The sequence below is a fragment of the Mirounga angustirostris genome, unplaced genomic scaffold (genome assembly GCF_029215605.1).
Source record: "Mirounga angustirostris isolate CCGP_5_RB_7025 unplaced genomic scaffold, mMirAng1.0.hap1 SCAF_5, whole genome shotgun sequence".
NCBI classification, from domain to species: Eukaryota; Metazoa; Chordata; class Mammalia; order Carnivora; family Phocidae; genus Mirounga; species Mirounga angustirostris.
In genome coordinates, this window is record NW_026991713.1 from 7105808 (window position 1) to 7126198 (window position 20391).

Below are 20391 nucleotides of genomic sequence, written 5' to 3' on the forward strand. Positions count from 1 at the left end.
CAGACCCCCAACCAGGAGCGTGGCTCTTGCGGAAGTGACCCAGGAAGGCAGTGGGGTCCTCACCCAGTTGCCCCTGGGCTATCCTTAGCTGAACTCTGCTGCTGAGCCTCCCTTGGTTCTGGCCCATTTTCCAAGTTTGGCTCTGCAGCTTTTCTGGTCAGTCTGTGCGCCACTGTCCTTCCAATAAACTCTTCTGTTCAGGCTAGCCAGAGGCAGTTTCCATGGCTTATCGCCAAAACTCCTGACTAATACAGAAGCACATGGAAGCAGCGGAGGGAGGCACCAGATCAAAACTGTGTTTGAGAAAGGTAACAATAGTTACCAGGATTGTAGTCTGCATATCCCACACATCAAGTGCCTTTCAAAAGGGCTGTTCCCTCAGCCTAGAACATGACTGACTCCTCTCTCCTGCCCCTTTAGCTTTAAGACCTCAGCTTCCAAGGTACCTCCACAAGAAACCTCTGATCCCACCCCTCCACTCCTTAGGTGCCCCTCCTGGATGCCATCCCAGACCTGGGGGTTCTTAGGCACTTTGCAGTTTGAGAACCTCAGTCCTATACTGTACTCTGGCCACACTGAATCCCATGTTCCCATAACACGCCAAATTATTCCCAACTCTGGTCCCAATTCTGTCAAAAATGAACACCCTGACACTTCTCCTTTTTAAAGTTCTATTCACTCATCCTTCACATCTTGGCTCAAATGCCAAAGTCCCTGTGAAGATACTGCTAATTCCCTTCCTTGGAGTTTGTCCCTCTGTTATGGCCCCTGTTGCATTTCGCTTTGTATTAGATCTGGTTGTTAGGAGGTCAGCTCCCTGAAAGGACTGTTTCACTCATCTCTAATACCCCAAAGAGTCTAACACTGTGCTGCGAATATAGTGAATACTCATTCATACTGAATTGATTTGAACAAATTTTAAAAATTATATTAAAAATTTTAAAAATAGGGGAGGGGGTGAGAGGATGGGTTAGCCTGGTGATGGGTATTAAAGAGGGCACGTTCTGCATGGAGCACTGGGTGTTATGCACAAACAATGAATCATGGAACATTATATCAAAAACTAATGATGTAATGTATGGTGATTAACATAACAATAAAAAATTAAAAAAAAATAAAAATTTAAAAAATAACTTCTGACCAGAGCAGGGGCTCCTAGACAGGCTTCCTGAGTCAAGGACACCTCCCACCTCATTCGCACAGGGTAGGAAAGAGTATGGCAACCCACGTTAGAAGGAACAAATTCAACTCCTGACTCCACCAGCATGGGAAACCTTGGGCAATTCATTTTATCTCTCAGTGTCTCATCTGCAAAATGGGAATAAAAGTCAAGCATCTACCTCACAGCACTGTCAGGAAAGCAAACGTCTCAGAAGAACTTCTGAAAAGTACAAGGCTTCACCATAAATGTCACACTTAGCAAGGAGCATTATCTCGCCGTTGCTGTGGGATGGTGAAGGCCTGAGCTGAGCAGACACCAGTTTAACAAGGCAGCTCTACATCTGGTTCGCAGACAGGAATTTACCACTGGTCCAAACCAGATTCTGAACCCAACAGACCAGTTCCACTGGCCAGATGCAGAAGCCAGATTATAAGGGTCATTTTGACACATATTCATTAGCAATTCCAAAGGGCCTAAGTAATGCAGAAAGAGCCCTGCTTTTTCAGTTTCCAAGTCAGTCAATGGTTTAGGATTAGTTTCCCCAGGGAGCCTTACCTGGAGCCCAGCCTCTGGGATCCTCCTACTCTAAAAAAACTCCACCGTGTCAACCAACTTTAACCCTTGAATCCTGTGGTCCGAAAATGGAACATTTTACCCTGCACTCTGTGACTACTCCTTTGGTCCCGCCCACCACACCTACAAAAGCCCTTTCAAAAGGAAGAAATAAACATTCCAAAACGGTATTATAAAGAAGGCCCTTTGGTCCTAAGAGTCAACTTGCAAAGTGAAGTTCCTCTTTTATTCTCAGATACAGTCAAAAGAGAATGTCAATTCCTGTCTTCTTCCTTTTATGTGCTTTGGTTCACTTCTTGCAGCACCTGTGACATACACCTGCCCAGCCCCCACCTTACAGCAGAAACTAAGGCTCAGAGAGGCGCTGCAGGGGAAGTCACTGGAAGTGCAAGTGATGAGGGAACAGAAGGCTGGCTGGAGACAAAGCATAAGCCAACACCCTGCAACCTCCCCTCACCTCCCACTCCTGGGTGGGACGTGCGACATTCTTCCAGGAAGTTCCCAACTATCTTAATGTTAACGCCTTACTAGAGGGGTAAACAACCTTAACTTGACAATGGCGAGGCCTCCAGTATCCTGTGAGTCTTCTTTAACATGCGAAAATCCTTTCCCTTTTCCTTACCTTTCCCAACCCCTAGTATATAATCAGCCACCCCTCACAACCCCAGTGCAGCAGCTCTTTCTGCCCACGGGTCCTGTCCCTGTGCTTTAATAAACCACCATTTTGCACCAAAGATGTCTCAAGAATTCTTGAGTCAGCTCCGGACTCCACCCCACTGAACCTCACTAATATTCTAAAACTTCATCATATGGCGCCCGAACATGGGGCTTTGAGTCTTTACATCTGCACTCTGAGCTTCGGTGCAAAATTCGTGAGTACTTTCTCTCTTACTTTACTCCCATTTCCGGGGTTCTTCAAGGAGTATGGTCTTACTGGAACACTTTCATGCCAATTGCTCAGGCTGCAATCCTCTAGCCGTGGCTACTCCATGGGGAGGAGAAAGCCTGCCTTTTGGCTGGAAGTTGGTACCTGGCTGGGATGGTAATAAGATCCAGAAACTTGATGCCCTTTCTTTATTCCTGTCCTTATACAAAGTTGTCTGTCTTGGGCATGGGGCAGCCACCTAAGTCACCAGGACGGCTGCCAATCTTAAGACTCCCTTGTGAGGTTTCCTCCGGATTGATCTAATGTGATCCCCTTCACATCCCTGGTCTAGCCACTTCTGGCCGCAGGGACCGCCACTGGGAGCCGGCTGAAACCAGTACCCGACTGAACTAAAACCCAACCAGGGACTGTTTCCTAGGGAAGTTGGCTGTAAAGACTACATGTGTTGGAATGTCACTTAGACCATGCTGGATTTCAATCTTTACTGTTTTCTGTCAGTGTTCCCCTACTAACTAAATTGGGTAATTTTCCTTGTAAAACTTTTCTAGCGTTTTCCATGGGTTAAAAGTGGCAGGGCAATAACACAACTTTCAGGGTATAGGACGGCACAGTATCTTAGTCCATTCACCAGGCACCCATCAGCAGCCTAGGATGCGATGGGGAAGGGGAGGGACGCCGGCATCCCTCATACGGGCCTTTTACAGCAGGAATGCCTTCACGGAAAGGCAGGATGGTGATCAATAGTGATTTTTGTTGAGGGACACCTCCAGTCGCTTTTGACACCTGGAACCTCTGACCTATCCTGCGCGGGATGCCACCCGGGAATCGGGGGGAGGGGGAGGGATTTTGGTAACGGACCTTCTTTACTTTTCTGGGAGCATGGCCTTAGCAGGCTTCTTTGGTTCCCAAGGACTCTCCTTTGGGGTGCCTTTTAACCCACTAGCAACAATTTGGTTTACAAAACTTAGGAAAGGACTAAGCTCCTGTAACACTGCATGGCCTCTGTGGGATCTATCCGTTAGATCTCTGCAGGAAATAGGGCACATGGACCTAGGGTAACTTCATTGCTCGTACCTAGGCCTTCATTGTTCTACATCAGGACCCCAACCTAAGGGGCCTTTTGCAGAATGTGATTGACTGATGTGTCCGCTAGTAAACCCACTCGTGACATATTGGATGATAATTATCTAAATAGGCCTCCTCCGACCAAACCCAGGTTGCCAGAGGAAACACAGGCCATTCCTAGCAAAGGGGACTCTTGACTCTCTCTCTGTTCCTCCTAATAGATGTGGGGACTTCTCCTCACTCACTTCCCGGGTTAATGGCTGTAACTGGAGCCAAATGTGGTTAGTCTCCTTCGGGAGGGGGACTTTAAGGAATATTCCGTAGCAGCTGCCAAAACTCCCTTTGTTTCGGGGAAACTCCCTGTCTTCTCTGGCCCGACAGGGACTGCCTAACCCCTCCCCCTTGTTGGCGGGGAAAACAGGGCATCTGCGCCTCTATTGGAGCTGATGAGCTCTAAAACCGGGAGCTCTTTCTCCATCTTCCGGCAGCACTTTGCCTCTTCTGTCTCCTCCTCCCCCTTCTGTTTTCTCACCATCTTGGGGGCGGCCTGCATGACTGGTTTCTGTACCATCCTCGGTGCCTCAGGCACCAGGGCTCCTTTTCCCTTCACTGTCAAGGAGCATGAAGAGCACGCCCTGGACCTAACACCACCCACCAGTGTCTCAGGTAAAAATTAACAATGAGGAGGATCCAGGTGGAACATAATTCAGTATTTAAACTAAGTTAAGTTTGTTGGTTTAATTAAGATAGACATGTCTTTAAAGTTATCAGCACTAAATGTGAAACTTATTCTATAGAGGTTTACTGAAGGTCAAACAAACTCGTTATTTCTGTTGCAAGTTGTTAGCAAAAAGATGACTAAAATGATGTTTAACTGTCTGTCTCATCAAAGTTTTCATAGAAGTTAAGATAGCTTTCAAAGTCTTTGGTAACCTGATACTTTAAAGTTTGCTTGAATAAATGGGATTAATTCGTTGGACATCTAGGACTTTTCCAAATAGGATAAAATGCTAAATCACTGATTACTGGACATAGGGGTTGTGCCTTTTCACTTCTTATTGCAAAGAAACTAAAGATACTTAAATCTGTTGGTAAACATGCTTGTGCTTAACTGATTCACAAATTTGCCGTCTAAAAGAATTCTGGTGTAACAGTTCACAATTGGTTCTACTTAGTCTTCACTGGAGACTAAGGTTTCTAAGAGTGCAAAATTCTGCTAAATGTAATTAAGAATGATGGAAAATCTTTGGAAAGGAATTTTAGGTGTGGTCAGGATGGACTAAGATTGAAATGAATGGATTTTATTTTATTTTTATTTATTTTTATTTTAAAGGTACACTGGTGTAAGACTGAAATTCTCTTCTGTTCAAAAGACAAGGTTTCTTGAATTGTTCATCTGCTCTGGATAAGAAAATGTAAACGAAGGTAATTTTCTCTTGTCTGTCCAGAAAACCAGTTTCTATATGTTTTGTCATCACATCTTCAATCACTTGGTTAAAACTTCTCAATATTAAAGGAGCTAAGTTTTGCTAACAACTATAGAACCCTACATATTTATTTGCCCTTCAAATCTCTTATTGTCATCTTGGTTAAATAAAAATATTTGTTTTGTAATGATCTGTAATCCTATTCAGGCATGTGCTATAACTTTCTAAGGTTTTAACAAACTTCCCAAGATTTAAATTGTAAATGAAGTCTCTTTAACTCATTAGGCCTTTTATTTGGTATGCTAAGTCACTCCGGAAGTACTGTTAAACAAATGATAAGCCTTAGGTAACATTTGGGTAAATGCTGTAACTATTCTAGAGGTTATATGCAATTCCTAAAGTTTTCATGTTTTTTTTTTAAGATTTTATTTATTTATTTGACAGAGAGAGACACAGCGAGAGAGGGAAAACAAGCAGGGGGAGTGGGAGAGTGAGAAGCAGGCTTCCCTCTGAGCAGGGAGCCTGATGCGGGGCTCGATCCCAAGACCCTGGGATCATGACCTGAGCCGAAGGCGGACGCCTAACGACTGAGCCACCCCAAGTTTTAATGTTTTAATATAAGCATCATTGGGGCGCCTGGGTGGCTCAGTTGGTTAAGCGACTGCCTTCGGCTCAGGTCATGATCCTGGAGTCCCGGGATCGAGTCCCACATCAGGCTCCCTGCTCAGCAGGGAGTCTGCTTCTCCCTCTGACCCTCCTCCCTCTCATGCTCTCTGTCTCTCATTCTCTCTCTCTCAAATAAATAAATAAAATCTTAAAAAAAAAAATAAGCATCATCACTCAATATTCTGGCTATTGAAGTGTTATGAAATAACCTGATTTCCTTGCCAGCTATATTGTAAACTCTCATCTCATCAGATCTTTAACCATGTCTAATCTGATTTTTTGTCATTTATAATTGTTCTTACTCTCTTGCAAAATGAGTTTCATCTTTAAGGAGATTCATAAAAAGGACTTTTAGGACAAATACAGGTAGATATTCAATATCTTTAAAATCCTAAAACTAAAATGGGTAAGAATTTCCAGACTAAAGCTGCATTCAAATTAAACAACAAATAGAAACATGGGACTAAATGAACTAAAAAGATGATTATAGTTTTGTGACTCTTGCTTGAAACATTGCTGGATCTCTAATGTTTACTCTTCCAGACTAAGGAGACTTTCTTTTAAGATATCAATGACTTACAGAAATGTGATAAAATACTCATTTGTAAACAAACCAAAGCACTTAACTTTTCTCTCTACCTGAACCCTCTAAAATTAAAAAGGTCTCAGTAAGTATTCTTTCATCCACAGCAATCATAGTCATTTGCATAAGTTCATATAAGAATCTGTTATCCTTCTAACAGGACACCATTGGAAACACTGGTTATTTTACCAAGGTTTTGACTGGAATGTCCTATTTGAGAGACATGCATAGACTCAGATGTGACCAAACAGCTTTAAGGAACTAAGGTTGACTTTATCAAACCTGGAGCCATAAAGCCCCTTGGAACTGCTGGCCTGATACCTTGCTTACAGCGTTCCCAGCAGCCTCACCAGGTGAGTAAAGAATGTCACTTCCTGGCAGGTGCAGGGAACCTCAGGACACTTTGGGGATCTCCGTGAAGAGGAATTCGCCCAAATCTACAGGTATTGCAGGCATGTCTGATGGCAAGTACTTGGCTTGGCTTCTGACCGGGAGAGGCTACTGAAAGTTCAACCTAGAGATTCCTTATAAAAGTTCCAGCAAAGCAGATTCTAAAAAGATCTATATGATCAATCACTATTCTTGCTGAGCTTATGTAAATGATTAGGCCAAGTTTGTTAAAACTGGACTTGTTTTTCAAATTAGTCCTGATTTGGCTATATCTGGAAATAAGGATTATTTTAGAGAGAAAAATTATGTTTCAATAACCCACCCCTGCAGATGTTAAATCCTAGTTTTGATTATCCTTAAATGTTTGCTTAAGTTAGACAACTTGTGGCAATTTCTCTGAAGTTTACCTCAATAGCTCATATAGACAATCTTTGTGCTTTTTATTCTGGGGGATAATAAAGGACCCCATGGGCATATGATTATTTGAACAACTGGAAAATGGGATCAATCCCCAACAATTGTATAACTCCACTAGCACCTTGACCAATTCTATGTGGCTGGGATGATAAAATCATCCCCTAAAAGCCAGAGCATATCCCACTCCATAGGGTTAACTATAGACTTGTGGAGATAATGGATGACCCCACTTTCTTTATGACTGGATTGGATGATGCACCTGGGGATGCCCTTATCTCTTGACAAGTCTAATCCCACTTGCCAGTGGTTCCTTGTAATTAGGATATTAATGATTTACCTCAAATAAAAAGGGCTTCTTGGTTTTGTCTCTCATAGTCCTATTTATCCTAGAAGCCACCTCTATGGATGTACAATTGCAAACAAAGGCTTTAGCTAAGCATCCAACAGTGCTCCTGGTAAAAGGAGCCTCCAAGCTCACTTTGGGACAGTCCCTGACTGGAATGACTTCCACATCAGATTCAGAATGTCTTAGAGACCAAAGGCCACCAATAGATGATGGGAGGCCGACTTACTAAGTATCAGGCAATGCTTATAGATATGCCTGAAATAACACTTAAAACCTGTCAGACCTTAAACCCAGCTACCCTTATGCCTGGACCTGACCGTTGTACTTTTATAGGGCATAACTGTTCAGAGGTTATTGAGTTGACCAGATTTAAGACGCCTCTATTAAAATTGCAAATGACAGCTGATTTACTGATGACAACAGTTTCATGGAAAAAGGAGTAAGAAAAGCTGGGTAGGGGCGCCTGGGTGGCTCAGTCATTAAGCGTCTGCCTTCAGCTCAGGTCATGATTCCAGGTCCTGGGATCGAGCCCCGCATCGGGCTCCCTGCTCAGCGGGAAGCCTGTTTCTCCCTCTCCCACTCCCCCTGCTTGTATTCCCTCTCTCACTGTGTCTCTCATACTCAAATTGGTCCTTTAAATGATCTCTTTCCTTTAGTGATTGCTTTAAACTCCTGGACTGCAAGAAAATTATCAAAGGTCAACTATCAAAGATCTTTTATTCAGACTCCTCTTTCTCATTATAATATTAACCTTATGTTGTCATTTCTGGTGTCTCCGTGCCTAGCGTCGAAAGACTCCTTCACTGCCATAACTTCCAGCTAACAGATGATCCTTTCTACTCAGGGAGGTTCACGTATGTTGACTGTGTTGGATTCAGCTGCCTCCCTCTTTTGTAACTCCTCTAAACATTCGCCAACTGACCCATACTGACCCATAGGTAGGGACATCTCTATTCCCCTGTTCAGCAGGAAGACATTACAGAAGATGAGACCTTCCACCTTCAACAACCTTAAAGATTTAAGGGTCAAAATTGTTCAAGGGGGAATGATGAGGGAACAGAAGGCTGGCTGGAGACAAAGCATAAGCCAACACCCTGCAACCTCCCCCCACCTCCCACTCCTGGGTGGGACGTGCGACATTCTTCCAGGAAGTTCCTAACTATCTTAATGTTAACGCCTTACTAGAGGGGTAAACAACCTTAACTTGACAATGGCAAGGCCTCCGGTATCCTGTGAGTCTTCTTTAACATACAAAAATCCTTCTGAAACCTCCCTTTCCTTACCTTTCCCAACCCATAGTATATAATACTATGTATATACATAGTATATACAATAGTAATACATAGTATATAATCCTTACCTTTATGTAGTAATACATAGTATATAATCCTTACTCTTCCCAACCGCTAGTATATAATCAGCTACCCCTCACAACCCTGGTGCAGCAGCTCTTTCTGCCCATGGGTCCTGTCCCTGTGCTTTAATAAACCACCATTTTGCACCAAAGATGTCTCAAGAATTCTTTCTTAGTCATCAGCTCCGGACTCCACCCCACTGAACCTCACTTATATTCTAAAACTTCATCACAAGCACAGAGCAGACCCCTCTTGATAAACACATGTCCCTAAGTGTGTACCTGAGCAGAGGATCCAGGGTCTCTCTGGCCTTCGCCCACCACACCAGCTTGTGTTTGCAACCTGGAAGCTCACTTACATCAGACAGAGATGTAGCACAAGACACAGGAAAAGTACACGGGTTTGGATTTAGACATGCCTGGGAGTGAGGTCATCATTCTACCACTTAGTAGTTGTGTGATCTAGGCCTCAGTTTCTTGTCTGTAGCGTACCACAGAATTGGGAGGAAGGATTAAAAGCAAAAACACATCAGGAGACAACATATGTAAAGGGCCATATACACTGCAGGAGGGCAGGGTCCTTGCTTACCTGGCCAGCGCTGTACCCAGAGCCCAGCACAACACAGGCCCTATGTTAAGGTCTCAACTGCAGGCCTGCCTAGCCACAATGATTGCAAAACCTAGTGAAGGATAGAAAAGTAGAGGCGACTGCAGGGACAGTCAATAACTAACAAAGAAAAAGACAAGTCACATTCTCCTAGAGAACACCAGTGACTTTTAAAGTTCAAAGGTAGGGGCGCCTGGGTGGCTCAGTTGTTAAGCGTCTGCCTTCGGCTCAGATCATGATCCCAGGGTCCTGGAATCGAGCCCCGCATGGGGCTCCCTGCTCTGCAGAAGCCTGCTTCTCCCTCTCCCACTCCCCCTGCTTGTATTCCCTCTCTCGCTCTCTCTCTGTCAAATAAATAAAATAAAATCTTGGAAAAAAAATAATAAAGTTCAAAGGTAGGTATTGTGAGAACTGAGCTATTCATAACAAAGGGTACTCCCTAAAATGTCCGCCGATTTTGGTGAAAAGTAATCTTAAGAGAATTACAGTGAAAGGAAGCAACTTCCAGAACACCATTTATAGTGATGGAAAGCCCCCCAATTTTTCTCTAAGAGGACACACTGAAATTTCAGGGCAGCAAGGGCTGCCACCATGAAGCTACATGAAAGAGAGTCCAGACAAAACAATGTAAAACAAGAAATCATTTTTCAAGTCCCCAGAGCTGAAAATAAGGAACTGCTGTACATTAAGGAGCATTTTTTTAAGTAGGCTCCCATGCTGGGAGCCCAAATCTACAACCCTGAGATCAAGACCCGAGCTGAGACCAAGAGTCGGACACTCAACAGCCTGAGCCACCCAGGTGCCCCAAGGAGCAATTTTAAACGTAAAGAGAGCAAGCGAACCAGATGAAGGATCACTCCAAGAAACCTAAGTGCCTCAGATGTTCCCTTTGCTGGCCCAGGACCCTCGTGCTTCTGACCTCTGCCACTTTAGGTTTAATAACCCGGGGTAATCCACCCGAATAGGCAGGCCCTTACATATCCATGTCCCGTGGAACATTTGCATCATTTGCAGCTTTCGTAAACATAAATACGAGGGTCCTGGGCCAGCAAAGTGGCGTGAGCCTGCCTATTCGGGTGGATTACCCCGGGTTATTAAACCTAAAGTGGCAGAGGTCAGAAGCACGAGGGTCCTGGGCCAGCAAAGGGAACATCTGAGGCACGGGAGGGGATCATTCAGAAAGCTGGTCACTAGCCATGGACTGTCCAGGGGTCTCGAATACAGAAAAGTCAACGAGTCACTGGGAGGCCCAGACAGAGGGATCAGTACATGTGTGTATTGCCAGGGGCTGAGGGAGTGGCGTGAGCTCTGAAATGGCACACATGTGGCAAAGACAAGCAGAATAAAGGGACCAGAGTTCTGGACTCTGCAGGGACACCGAGGGGAAACAGGCCCTCTTCTACACACTGGTGGTGGTGTAAATTGGTACATCCACTGTGGACAGCAGTTTCCTAGGATTTCTCAAAACCGCAAATGCACAGGGCCAGAACAGAATGGTAGTTCCTGCCCCTTCCTTTTATGTTTTACATCACTTGATTCTGTGGCATCTATGAGGTCTCCCCATCCCCACGTGGACCCAGCCATCCCACTTCTGATCATTTATCCCACACTCAACACCTGCACGTGTGTGAAATTATGAATTTACAAAGCTAGTATTGTTTTGGGTTTTTTGATTTTTCTTTTTTTAAGTAGGCTCCACACCTAGCGTGGAGCCCAACTAGGAGCTTGAACTCAAAACCCTGAGATCAAGACCTGTGACCTCAAGAAATGATGCTTAACCAACAGAGCCACCCAGGTGCCCCGCATGGTCTTTTTTTTTTTTTTAAAGATTTTATTTATCTATTTGACAGAGAGAGACACAGCAAGAGAGGGAACACAAGCAGGGGGAGTGCGAGAGGGAGAAGGAGGCTTCCCGCGGAACAGGGAGCCCAACGTGGGGCTTGATCCCAGGATCCTGGGATCATGACCTGAGCCAAAGGCAGATGCTCAACGACTGAGCCACCCAGACGCCCCCGGCATTGTCTTTAATAGCAGGACTGGAAACACCCTCAAATGTCCATCAAAAGGGACCGGATGAATGTGTTACCGTGCATCCATGCAATGGAAAACCATGCAGCAATGAAGAGTGGAAAGATCTCTAATACACAGTTAAGTAAAAAAAAAACAAATGCAGGGTGCAGAAGAACAAAGCTTGTCGCATGCTACCTATTTGTGCGGAGATAAAAAGGGGAGCAAATATTAAAATCCACACCTATCTGCTTATATTTGCATTAAGGAAGTTTTGAAGAAGGTAAAATAAACTACAGAATGAATTACTTGCGAGGAGGCGGAGCTGGTGGGTGCTAAGCAGATGGGGGCAGGGCTGAGAGCACAACTTTTCACAGTCCCCTCTCACATGTTTTTATTTCGCCATATGAACACATTGCCTTTTTGAAGAAATACAAATATTTTCCAATCAGCACAGTAATTAGAGTAATGTAGAGCATTGGAGAGTTTCCAAACTGGACGGGCCACGGCTGGTAGTGTGAAGGAGCTGTAACCCACCTCGTGATGTAGAGTCCTCTTTGGGAAACAGACACCAAGCAACTGACTCCAAAGTGACTTGCTCCTACGTGTTCAGAACAAGAGTATTTATGTTTACGAAAAGCTGCAAATGATGCAAATGTTCCACGGGACATGGATATGTAAGGGCCTGCCTATTCGGGTGGATTACCCCGGGTTATTAAACACCTAGCAACCGGTATGTGAAAATGTAACAATTTGTGCACACATTAATAATAAAGTTCAGACAGAATCCAGAGGATACAGATAATTTGATAGTCAGAAACCCCTTTTTGAATCAAGTTAAGAACTTTTTAAATTATGAATTGGAGGAAAGAAAAGATCCAGTGGAGACAAACACACAAAGTATATTTTTTTAAATGCCAATACATGAGCTGAGTAGGAGAACGACAGAAAAGACTGTTCAATAACATTAGACCAAAGGCCTAGGTGTGAATGCAGAACAGTGTTTGTCAAGGGCAGAGCCAAACAGATCTGGGGAGGAGGAGAAACCCAAGGAGACTGGTTCAGTGGTCTGAGCAATCCCAGAAAACTTTATGTCCTAGGAAATGGAACTAGATGAGATCAGGAGCTAAAATCAGGTAGAAAATAAATAAGCTGTGAGCAACAGTAGCTCATTCTACCCAAACATTAGCAACAGTGATATATATTCAAGTGTCAAAACAAAGTTTATGTCTTGAAAAAGATCTACACATGGGTAAAAAGTCTGTGCTTCACCTCACTGAGCAGTTTCCCCAACATGACTCACTGGAGAAACGTGTAGTCGGTTTCCACCCCTCTCCGCACCTCAGCCTCCCAGTGGTGTGCTGGCCACACCCTCCCAACACTCAACCCTGGCTCATCAGGTTGGCCACTCCAAACTCCCCATGGATGTGGACACCTGGCCGTGGGCCCACACAACACCCTGACCCTGAAGTGCTATCCTTGTCAGACACACCTTTACAGAGAACCTCTTCAGTGCTAGGTAGTGTTGTGGTCTCTGCCAAAGACGGAGCTGACTGCAGGGAGAAAGACAGCAGAGGACCAGGCAGTGCTACCCAAAGGCTCAGGAACTTGGAAGTTCCTCCGCAGGCTGGGGCTTGGGGTGGGCTACCAGCAGGAGGAGTGCATGAATGCAGGTGTCTGACAGAGTGAGCCCTCCAGAGCCCCCCAAGTAGGTACAGTGACTGACAGTTCGGTCACATCAGTGTATATCACCATGGAATTCAGAACACCAAGGATAAAGAGCCTACAAACTTCCAGAAGTGCAAACAGGTGGCACAAAAGGATCAGGAATCAAATGATACCTCATTTCTCAACTACCAGAAGCTAGAAGACAATTAGGCAATGCCTTCAAACTTCTGATATAAAATTATGTCCAACCTAAAATTCTAAACTCACCCAAACTATCAAATTGGCATGAGGTTAGAATAAAGATATTTTAAGACAGACAAGGCCCCCCCACCCTAAATTTACCTCTAATGTACTCTTTCTCAGGAAGCTACCAGAGGATGTGCTCCATCAAAACTAGGGAGTAAAAAAAACAAAAACTAGGGAACAGGGGCTTCAACATCACCCCCCCCCCCCCCAGTGTAATGGCTAAAGTAATCCCACAAGTGTGGGACAGCAGAGCTAGACAAACAGCAGATGGGGCAAAAAGAGGGAGGGCTTCAGAAGAGATGGCAACAAGGCGGATAAAAGCAACTACCACCCTATTGAGAGTTTCTGTGACAAGAATTAGGGCTGAATTCATTGCCAGAACATGGAAAGTAAGCAAGTGAATAACTGGTGCTATTATAAGTCCGAGGAAAAATACAAACCCCAGAGAAATGAAAACCTCCACCCAAACAAAAGCTTGTACACAAATGTTCTTGGCTGCTTCATTTATAACAGCCAAGAAGTGGAAACAACCTAGATGTCTATCAACCGATTCATGGATAAATAAAACATGATGTCTCCACACAAGGAAACACTATGCTACAACACAGATGAACCTCAACACTATGCTAAGTGAAGGAAGCACATATTGTATGATTCCATTTAGGTGAAGTGTTCAGAATAGGGCAAATCCACAGAATTTGTAACAGAAAGTAAATGAGCTCACTGAAAAGTTTCTTCAACCTTCTCCAAAGAAAACAGCTGCTTCTACTTGCCATCACCCACTCAGTCCTGACTTCTTTCTGGCTTATCTAGACTTGGACCCCTTCATCTGACTGCTCTGTCAAATGTCGACCTCCTAATTGCCAAATCCCATGACTCGTTTCATGGCCTTGTCATCCTTGCTGTCCTCTGCACCACTATTCCCATCATCCACCAACCCACTCTTTAAAAAGCTCTCCTTCCCTTAGTTTTTATTACACTTTCCTCAAATGATCTGACCTCCCAGTTCTATCTTCTCTCACTTCTAGCCTCAACTCCAGTGACTACTCCTCAATCTCCATCCCCAGTTTTGACCTTCTCCCCAGTACTGGCCTCTGATTTCCTAGTGAATGACACCCCTCCCCCCACAGCCACCAGCACCTCAATTTCTGCCCAGTTGAAGACAAATGTTTATCATCCCCCCAAACCAGCTCTTCCTGCTGGCTTCTGAACTTGCCCAGTGCCCCAGGATCAAAGCTATGATGGGATCTTAGAATTCCACCTCTGCTCTGCCTTCAGGGTGAGGCCTTCCGCTGAGGCCCCATCCTGTTATGTCCACCATCTTGCACGATGGCCACTTCCTATCCCAACCCCATCACCCTCTTAGTATCATCATCCCACACCCGGATGATGCCCACAGTTCCCTCCTAACTGGGCTCCCTGACTCCAATCTTCCTTGCCCATCACCACACTTAAATTTTCTTAAAATCTGTGACTAACGTGCCATCACTCTACTTAAAAATCCTCAGCAGTTCCCTCTACATTCCACAAAACATGTGCATTAGGTATGAAGACTTTCCAGTTTGGCTCCAACTCACCTTTCAGACCTTATCTTCTAACGTTTCCTCACACACACACCATAGAGTCCAAGAACTCATTAGTAATCTTTTATCTCCAAGGCAGCTTGATCCTCCTCTGCCATGTGCTTGTCATGCTGATTCTGCCACCCACCCTTCTGGGTCTCATGAGAAGGACACCTCCGTCCCTGCGCCTTTCCTGATCCCAGTGGAAAAATATCTCACCTTTCTGCCTTTCCAGAAGACCTGGTTTATCACAATACATGAGGCACTTTTTCATAACACAGCTATCTGCCACAAAAGAAAGTGCTCTAAACATTCTATCACCAGGGGCCTGGGGGCCTGGGACAAAAGAGCATCCTGGAGTGGAACAAGGCTCTGGAGATCAACTAACACAACAGGTTTCTTTGTTGGCCTTACAGCATGTTTCTTTAAAAAAAAAAACAAACAAAAACCACTTTGAAGCAACATTTAAAAATGTGGCTATTTCACGTAAAAATCCTGACTTGGGCATCCCTTGAAAAAGAGACAACAGATCTCACTTCCAAGAGGCCTCCCTTGCCTACCCAGTCTAAATTAGTCTGCCCTGGTCATTCTCTATAACATGGGTCCAGGGCGCCTGGGTGGCTCAGTTGGTTAAGCGACTGCCTTCGGCTCAGGTCATGATCCTGGAGTCCCAGGATCGAGTCCCGCATCGGGCTCCCTGCTCGGCAGGGAGTCTGCTTCTCCCTCTCCCACTCCCCGTTTGTGTTCCCTCTCTCGCTGTGTCTTTCTCTGTCAAATAAATAAATAAAATCTTTAAAATATAACATGGGTCCATTTTATTTTCTTCATGTGTCCTGCCAGAAGTGTTCATTTCAGTTATTTGTTCAGCTTCTGTTTGCTGTGTATGTCTTGTTCAAAGCTATCCTCCGCACTCTGTCCATCATAGGGGTACTGAGAAGCCACCTAAGATGTGCTGAATAAATGGATGGATGTGGCCTCCTTGGACTCACATCCTCGAAGGGCACTCATGGATTATAGCAAGAATGATATTGCCCAGTGAAGCATTCTTGCCCACCTAGACTTCCTGGAGGCAGGCATGAGAGCTCCAGGTTGCAAGTACCAGCCCCCATCACACACACAAAGTAAGTATATGTATTCACACTCAGTCTCTTCTTCCTTACCTTACTGGCTCCTAGAAGCAACTGATCTAACCCAACCCTAGGGGCTGTGTCTATTACAACTTAGAATCCTGCCCAGCCCAAGGTCACTGGATTCATTCAGGCATTCCACAAATATTTAGTTCTAAGTGCAAGAAATACAACATGAAGGAAAGAAAAGGACCTGGCCCTCATGGAGCTGACATTCTGGAGGGGGAATGGACGTGTAAGGATACAGGGATGTTTGTAACTGCAGACCACTTGCCTTCAGCCTACCCAACCCTTCTTGTGCTCCAAGATCCCGGTCAAAGGCTACCTCCTTGGAGTGGTCTTCCTGGTATGGCAGGCTTTACCAAGCTCCTTCAATTTTGACTTTCACTTACTACTCTGAGCAACTATTAAATAAAACAACTGAGCAACTAAGAAAATAAAATAGCTCCAGACTAATTTAGACTGGGTAGGCAAGGGAGGCCTCCTGGAAGTGAGATCCGTGTTTCTTTTTCAAGGGATGCCCAAGTCAGGATTTTTACATGAAATAGCCACATTTTTAAAAGTTGGCTCAAAGTGTTTTTTGTTTGTTTTTTAAAAGAAACATACTGTAAGGCCAACAAAGAAACCTGTTGTGTTAGTTGATCTCCAGGGCCTTGTTCCACTCCAGGATGCTCTGTTGTCCTATTCTAAGCTATTCTGTACTCAGCATTACAGTTTTATTGTTATTCATCTTAAGTTCCATGAGGCCAAGAATTCTCTTTCCTATCTTTCATGTTCCCTACAGCTCAGAAACCAGAGCTGGCACTTAAATGCTTGTTGACCAATTGAAGACAGGGAGTTATTTTTTCCCAAATCTGGTATGGGGACCTGTGAAGCCATTAAACCACTATGGTAGTTTCCAGAATGTATATTTTACTCAGAAATCTACAGGGGAAAGGCTAATACTTAACCAGTAGGAAATTTAACACATTACAAATTAAGATAAATAAGAATCAGTTATGGAATGAGAAGGCAAAATGCACATGAATTTCTTCTTGTGAGCTGGCTGATAGGCAGCCTCAGACTTACTTCTTACTGGCTAGGTAACCTTGGGTAAGTTAATGAACCACCTTGAACCTCTGTTTCAGGATCTACAAACGGAGATGAGAGTAGTATAACAGACGTTATCTACTTGATGAAACTGTTAAGGATTGAGAACATTAATGTGTATGAGTGCTTAACACGGTGCCTGCCACATAAATGCTCAAAACATGTTAGCTGCCCTTGTTAAGTTCCAGGAACCTTTCTTCTCCATTTGTTAACACATCTCTGTATTTAGGAGCACTTAGTGGAAAATCTGTGGTTAGACCTGGGGCTTCAATTAAGGGTCTTAGCTCACTGCCAGGATGACCAAAAACAGAAGGCAAGGACAAGCCAAGGGGTTAAACGTCACAGAAGCAAAATGAGAAAGAGATCCTTTTCAATTAGCTGCTGCCACTTATCTTTTCCTCTAGAAGAGAATCTTCTGCTGCCTCAGTGTCTTCATCTGTACAATGGGGATGGAGCCGCCCTTTCTGCCTACAAGACCGTAATGAAAGCCTGGACATGATTGCACTTTATAAACTCAAGAGCACAATGCACTTGAATTAGTGCTTAAGAGCATGGGTTCTGGGCAATTTAAGGTGAGTGACCTTAAACAAGCAAACATCTGGCCTCCGTCTCCCATGGGACTGTAGTGAGAAGTAAGTGAAACAATGTAAAGAATTTGGGGACTAGAACATCAGAAGAGCCCAACTCCTGAGAGTTACTATTATGGTTATTAACCTGTTCATTGGACTCCTCACCCCCAAGGGTCAGGTGAAAGCCTGATATAGTGACACAAACACTAGCCCAGGAAATGGGCTCTGTAACCAGCTGGTTGACCTTGGGCAAGGGGCTGACCCTCTCCAAACTTGGGATTCCCATGGTCACAAAATGAGAACACTGCAAGACAGAATCCCTGGGCTCCTACCAGCTCTTCCACTCCGCTGTTAAGGTCGCCGGAACAAAGGCTACCCGCTCCCCAGCCTGTCCCCGAAGGGCCACAACTCAAAATTCTCGCTGCTCAAATCCCTTTGCAACGCGACAGCAGGAGCGCCCGGGTCTCCATTCCCGAGAGAAGCGTCCACACTCCGCCGCCACCGCTCGCTTCATCAGCAACTTGCTTCTGCAGCCGCTCCCTGCCCAAAGTTTCCCTGGGCGCCGGGAGACCCGGCCGCCGGTCAACCCCGGGAAGACCAGATATGAGAGCGCAGAGCCTGGGGACCCCGTTTCGGTGACCCCAAAGCCGCCTCCGCAGCCGGGCGGGGAGTGACAGGTGCGATGCGGAGCCGTGAGCGACGCGAGAGCGGGACCCGGGCGGCTCGTGTAGGCGCGCGAGGCAGGCGGCGGCCGCTCCCGCAGGACACTTGCGACGCCCCCGGCTCCGCGCTCCGGCCCCGGGACCCCCGCTCCGCTTCCGGACACGCGGCGCCGCAGAACCGCAGCGCTTAAAGGGATGGGTTCCGCGGGGCCGACCGCGCGTGCTGATTCTTCCCGCGCTAACCAGGGCTGCGGGGGGTGGGCGCACGCGCACCCGCGCGCTGCCGTAACCCCTTCCTCCCCGCGCGCCCCCGCACTCCCACCCACCCACCCACCACTCACCATCGATGTCCCCCAGGGTCAGCTCGTCGCCCAGCTCTGTGAGGGTCTCCATGGTCTCCAGACCGCCCAGCTCGCCGCTCTCGTCCATCGCCCGGCTCGGCGCGAAGGCCCCCCTACCGTCCCGCTCAGGGAGACGCGGGGGCGGTGCCGCCGCCACCGCCCATGACACCCGACAGCCTCCTCCCGGTACCGCCTCACCGGCCGGTGCCAGCTTCCGCCATGTTTGCGCCGCGCGGGAGGGGCGGGGCGGGATTCCCCCGCCCCAACCCGCGCCCCCGGCGGCCCCGCCCTCAGGCCGCGCGCCCCCTTGTTTGTTGTCAATGGGACCAGGCTCTTCGTGGCCAATCAGCGCGCGAAGCGGCGCGTGGGGTGATGGCGCGTCATCGATCAGCAGCTTGGATTTGCATATCGAGGCCCCACCCCTTGCGGGCTCTTAGCGAATGCGAAGAGAGGCCTCCGGGTCCTCAGCCCAACCTTCCTCCCCAGGCTTAAAGGCGCCGCTCCTTTTTCCGTTGGGTCGGCCTCTCCAAGCTATTCCATCCACCGGCTGGGGGTTGAAGGGTTAACACTCTCCGCCCCCGCTTGCTGGTCGCCCCCGGAGCGAGCTGTGAGCACATTACGTCATCTTCCCAGCTGCTCCCCCGCGTGGCCTGCCTGGGAGAGCGGGTAGAATCAAACCTGGCCCCCCAACACTGGGGCCCGGAGGAATCTGGATCATTCAAGTCGCGTTCCTTGCAAGCCCCTCACAAAGGCAGAAATGGAGGCTCGGCGCGGGCCGCGAACTGTCCCGAGGGCGGAGTGCATTTTACAACCTCTCCGCCTTTGCACCTGTCGCAACCACGCGCCAACTCCGACGGTCCTCACCCAGGGTACCTCAGAACAGCCTGCACTTTTTAAAAGCAATGCTAGTGCCCGAGACCACCACAGGCCTCCTGGGGTGTGTGTGACCCGGGCAGGAGCATTTTCACAGTGCCGCAATGATTCTGACGCGCATCCCGCCCGCAGATACCCACTCCTTCAAGCACCTCCTTGCCCCATCTTGCGACTGGTCACGATGTAAACAAATGTGCAGACTAATAGGAATTTATCCTATAGAATAAAAGTATGAGCGCTCGAACAAGTGCACAAATATGGAAGTTCAGAGACGTTCACCACAAAGTCCTCCGTAACTGGGACAAATTGGGAAGCCCAATAAAGGAGTGGAATGACAAATTACCATACACACAATGTGATGCCATGGCATCATTAAAGATTAGGTACATAAATGTCTGTCTATTGACAACGACTTTCACAATATATTGTTAAAAAGGGAAAGTATGTTTCCTAAGAGAGAGCACACAGGCCACATGGAGCCAGACATGGATCCACTTACGCAGTGTGACCTCCGGCTGCCTGAGTAACTGCTCTAAACCTGTTTTAAAATCTCTAAAATGCAGGGAAAATAATGCCCTCTCAGAGTTTTGAAGATTAAATGAAATCATTTGCACATTCATTTGAAGTATTTATTGAACATCTCTGACAGGCAAAAAAGAGGCAATTCCTGCCCTCTGAGCTTCCAGTAGTGAAAAGAACAGACATTAAACAAAGGTAAAAAGCAGACAACGGTACAAGTAATCAAGGGAAAGTACTGGGTGTGATGCAACT

General features: G+C 46.3%; 1 protein-coding gene and 1 long non-coding RNA gene across 4 annotated transcripts in view; one reads left to right on the forward strand and one right to left on the reverse strand.

Moving 5' to 3' along the window:
• Positions 1-19024, reverse strand: part of SREBF2 (sterol regulatory element binding transcription factor 2) — a 64539-nt gene extending 45515 nt beyond the window's left edge. For 2 of the 3 annotated variants that reach the window (XM_045872415.3, XM_064590546.1), the window contains exon 1: positions 18748-19023. In XM_045872415.3, the coding sequence (XP_045728371.3) occupies positions 18748-18835 (88 nt within the window). In that variant the 5' untranslated portion in view covers positions 18836-19023. Of the gene's footprint in view, positions 1-18747 lie in introns of all 3 variants that reach the window. The other variant, XM_064590545.1, reaches the window with a different exon arrangement.
• On the forward strand, positions 4216-6707 carry LOC135364378 (uncharacterized). Its single transcript, XR_010411301.1, has 3 exons — positions 4216-4352; positions 5020-5111; positions 6523-6707. It is a non-coding gene; the product is annotated as an uncharacterized LOC135364378 (long non-coding RNA).
• Positions 19025-20391: the final 1367 nt, after the last annotated feature.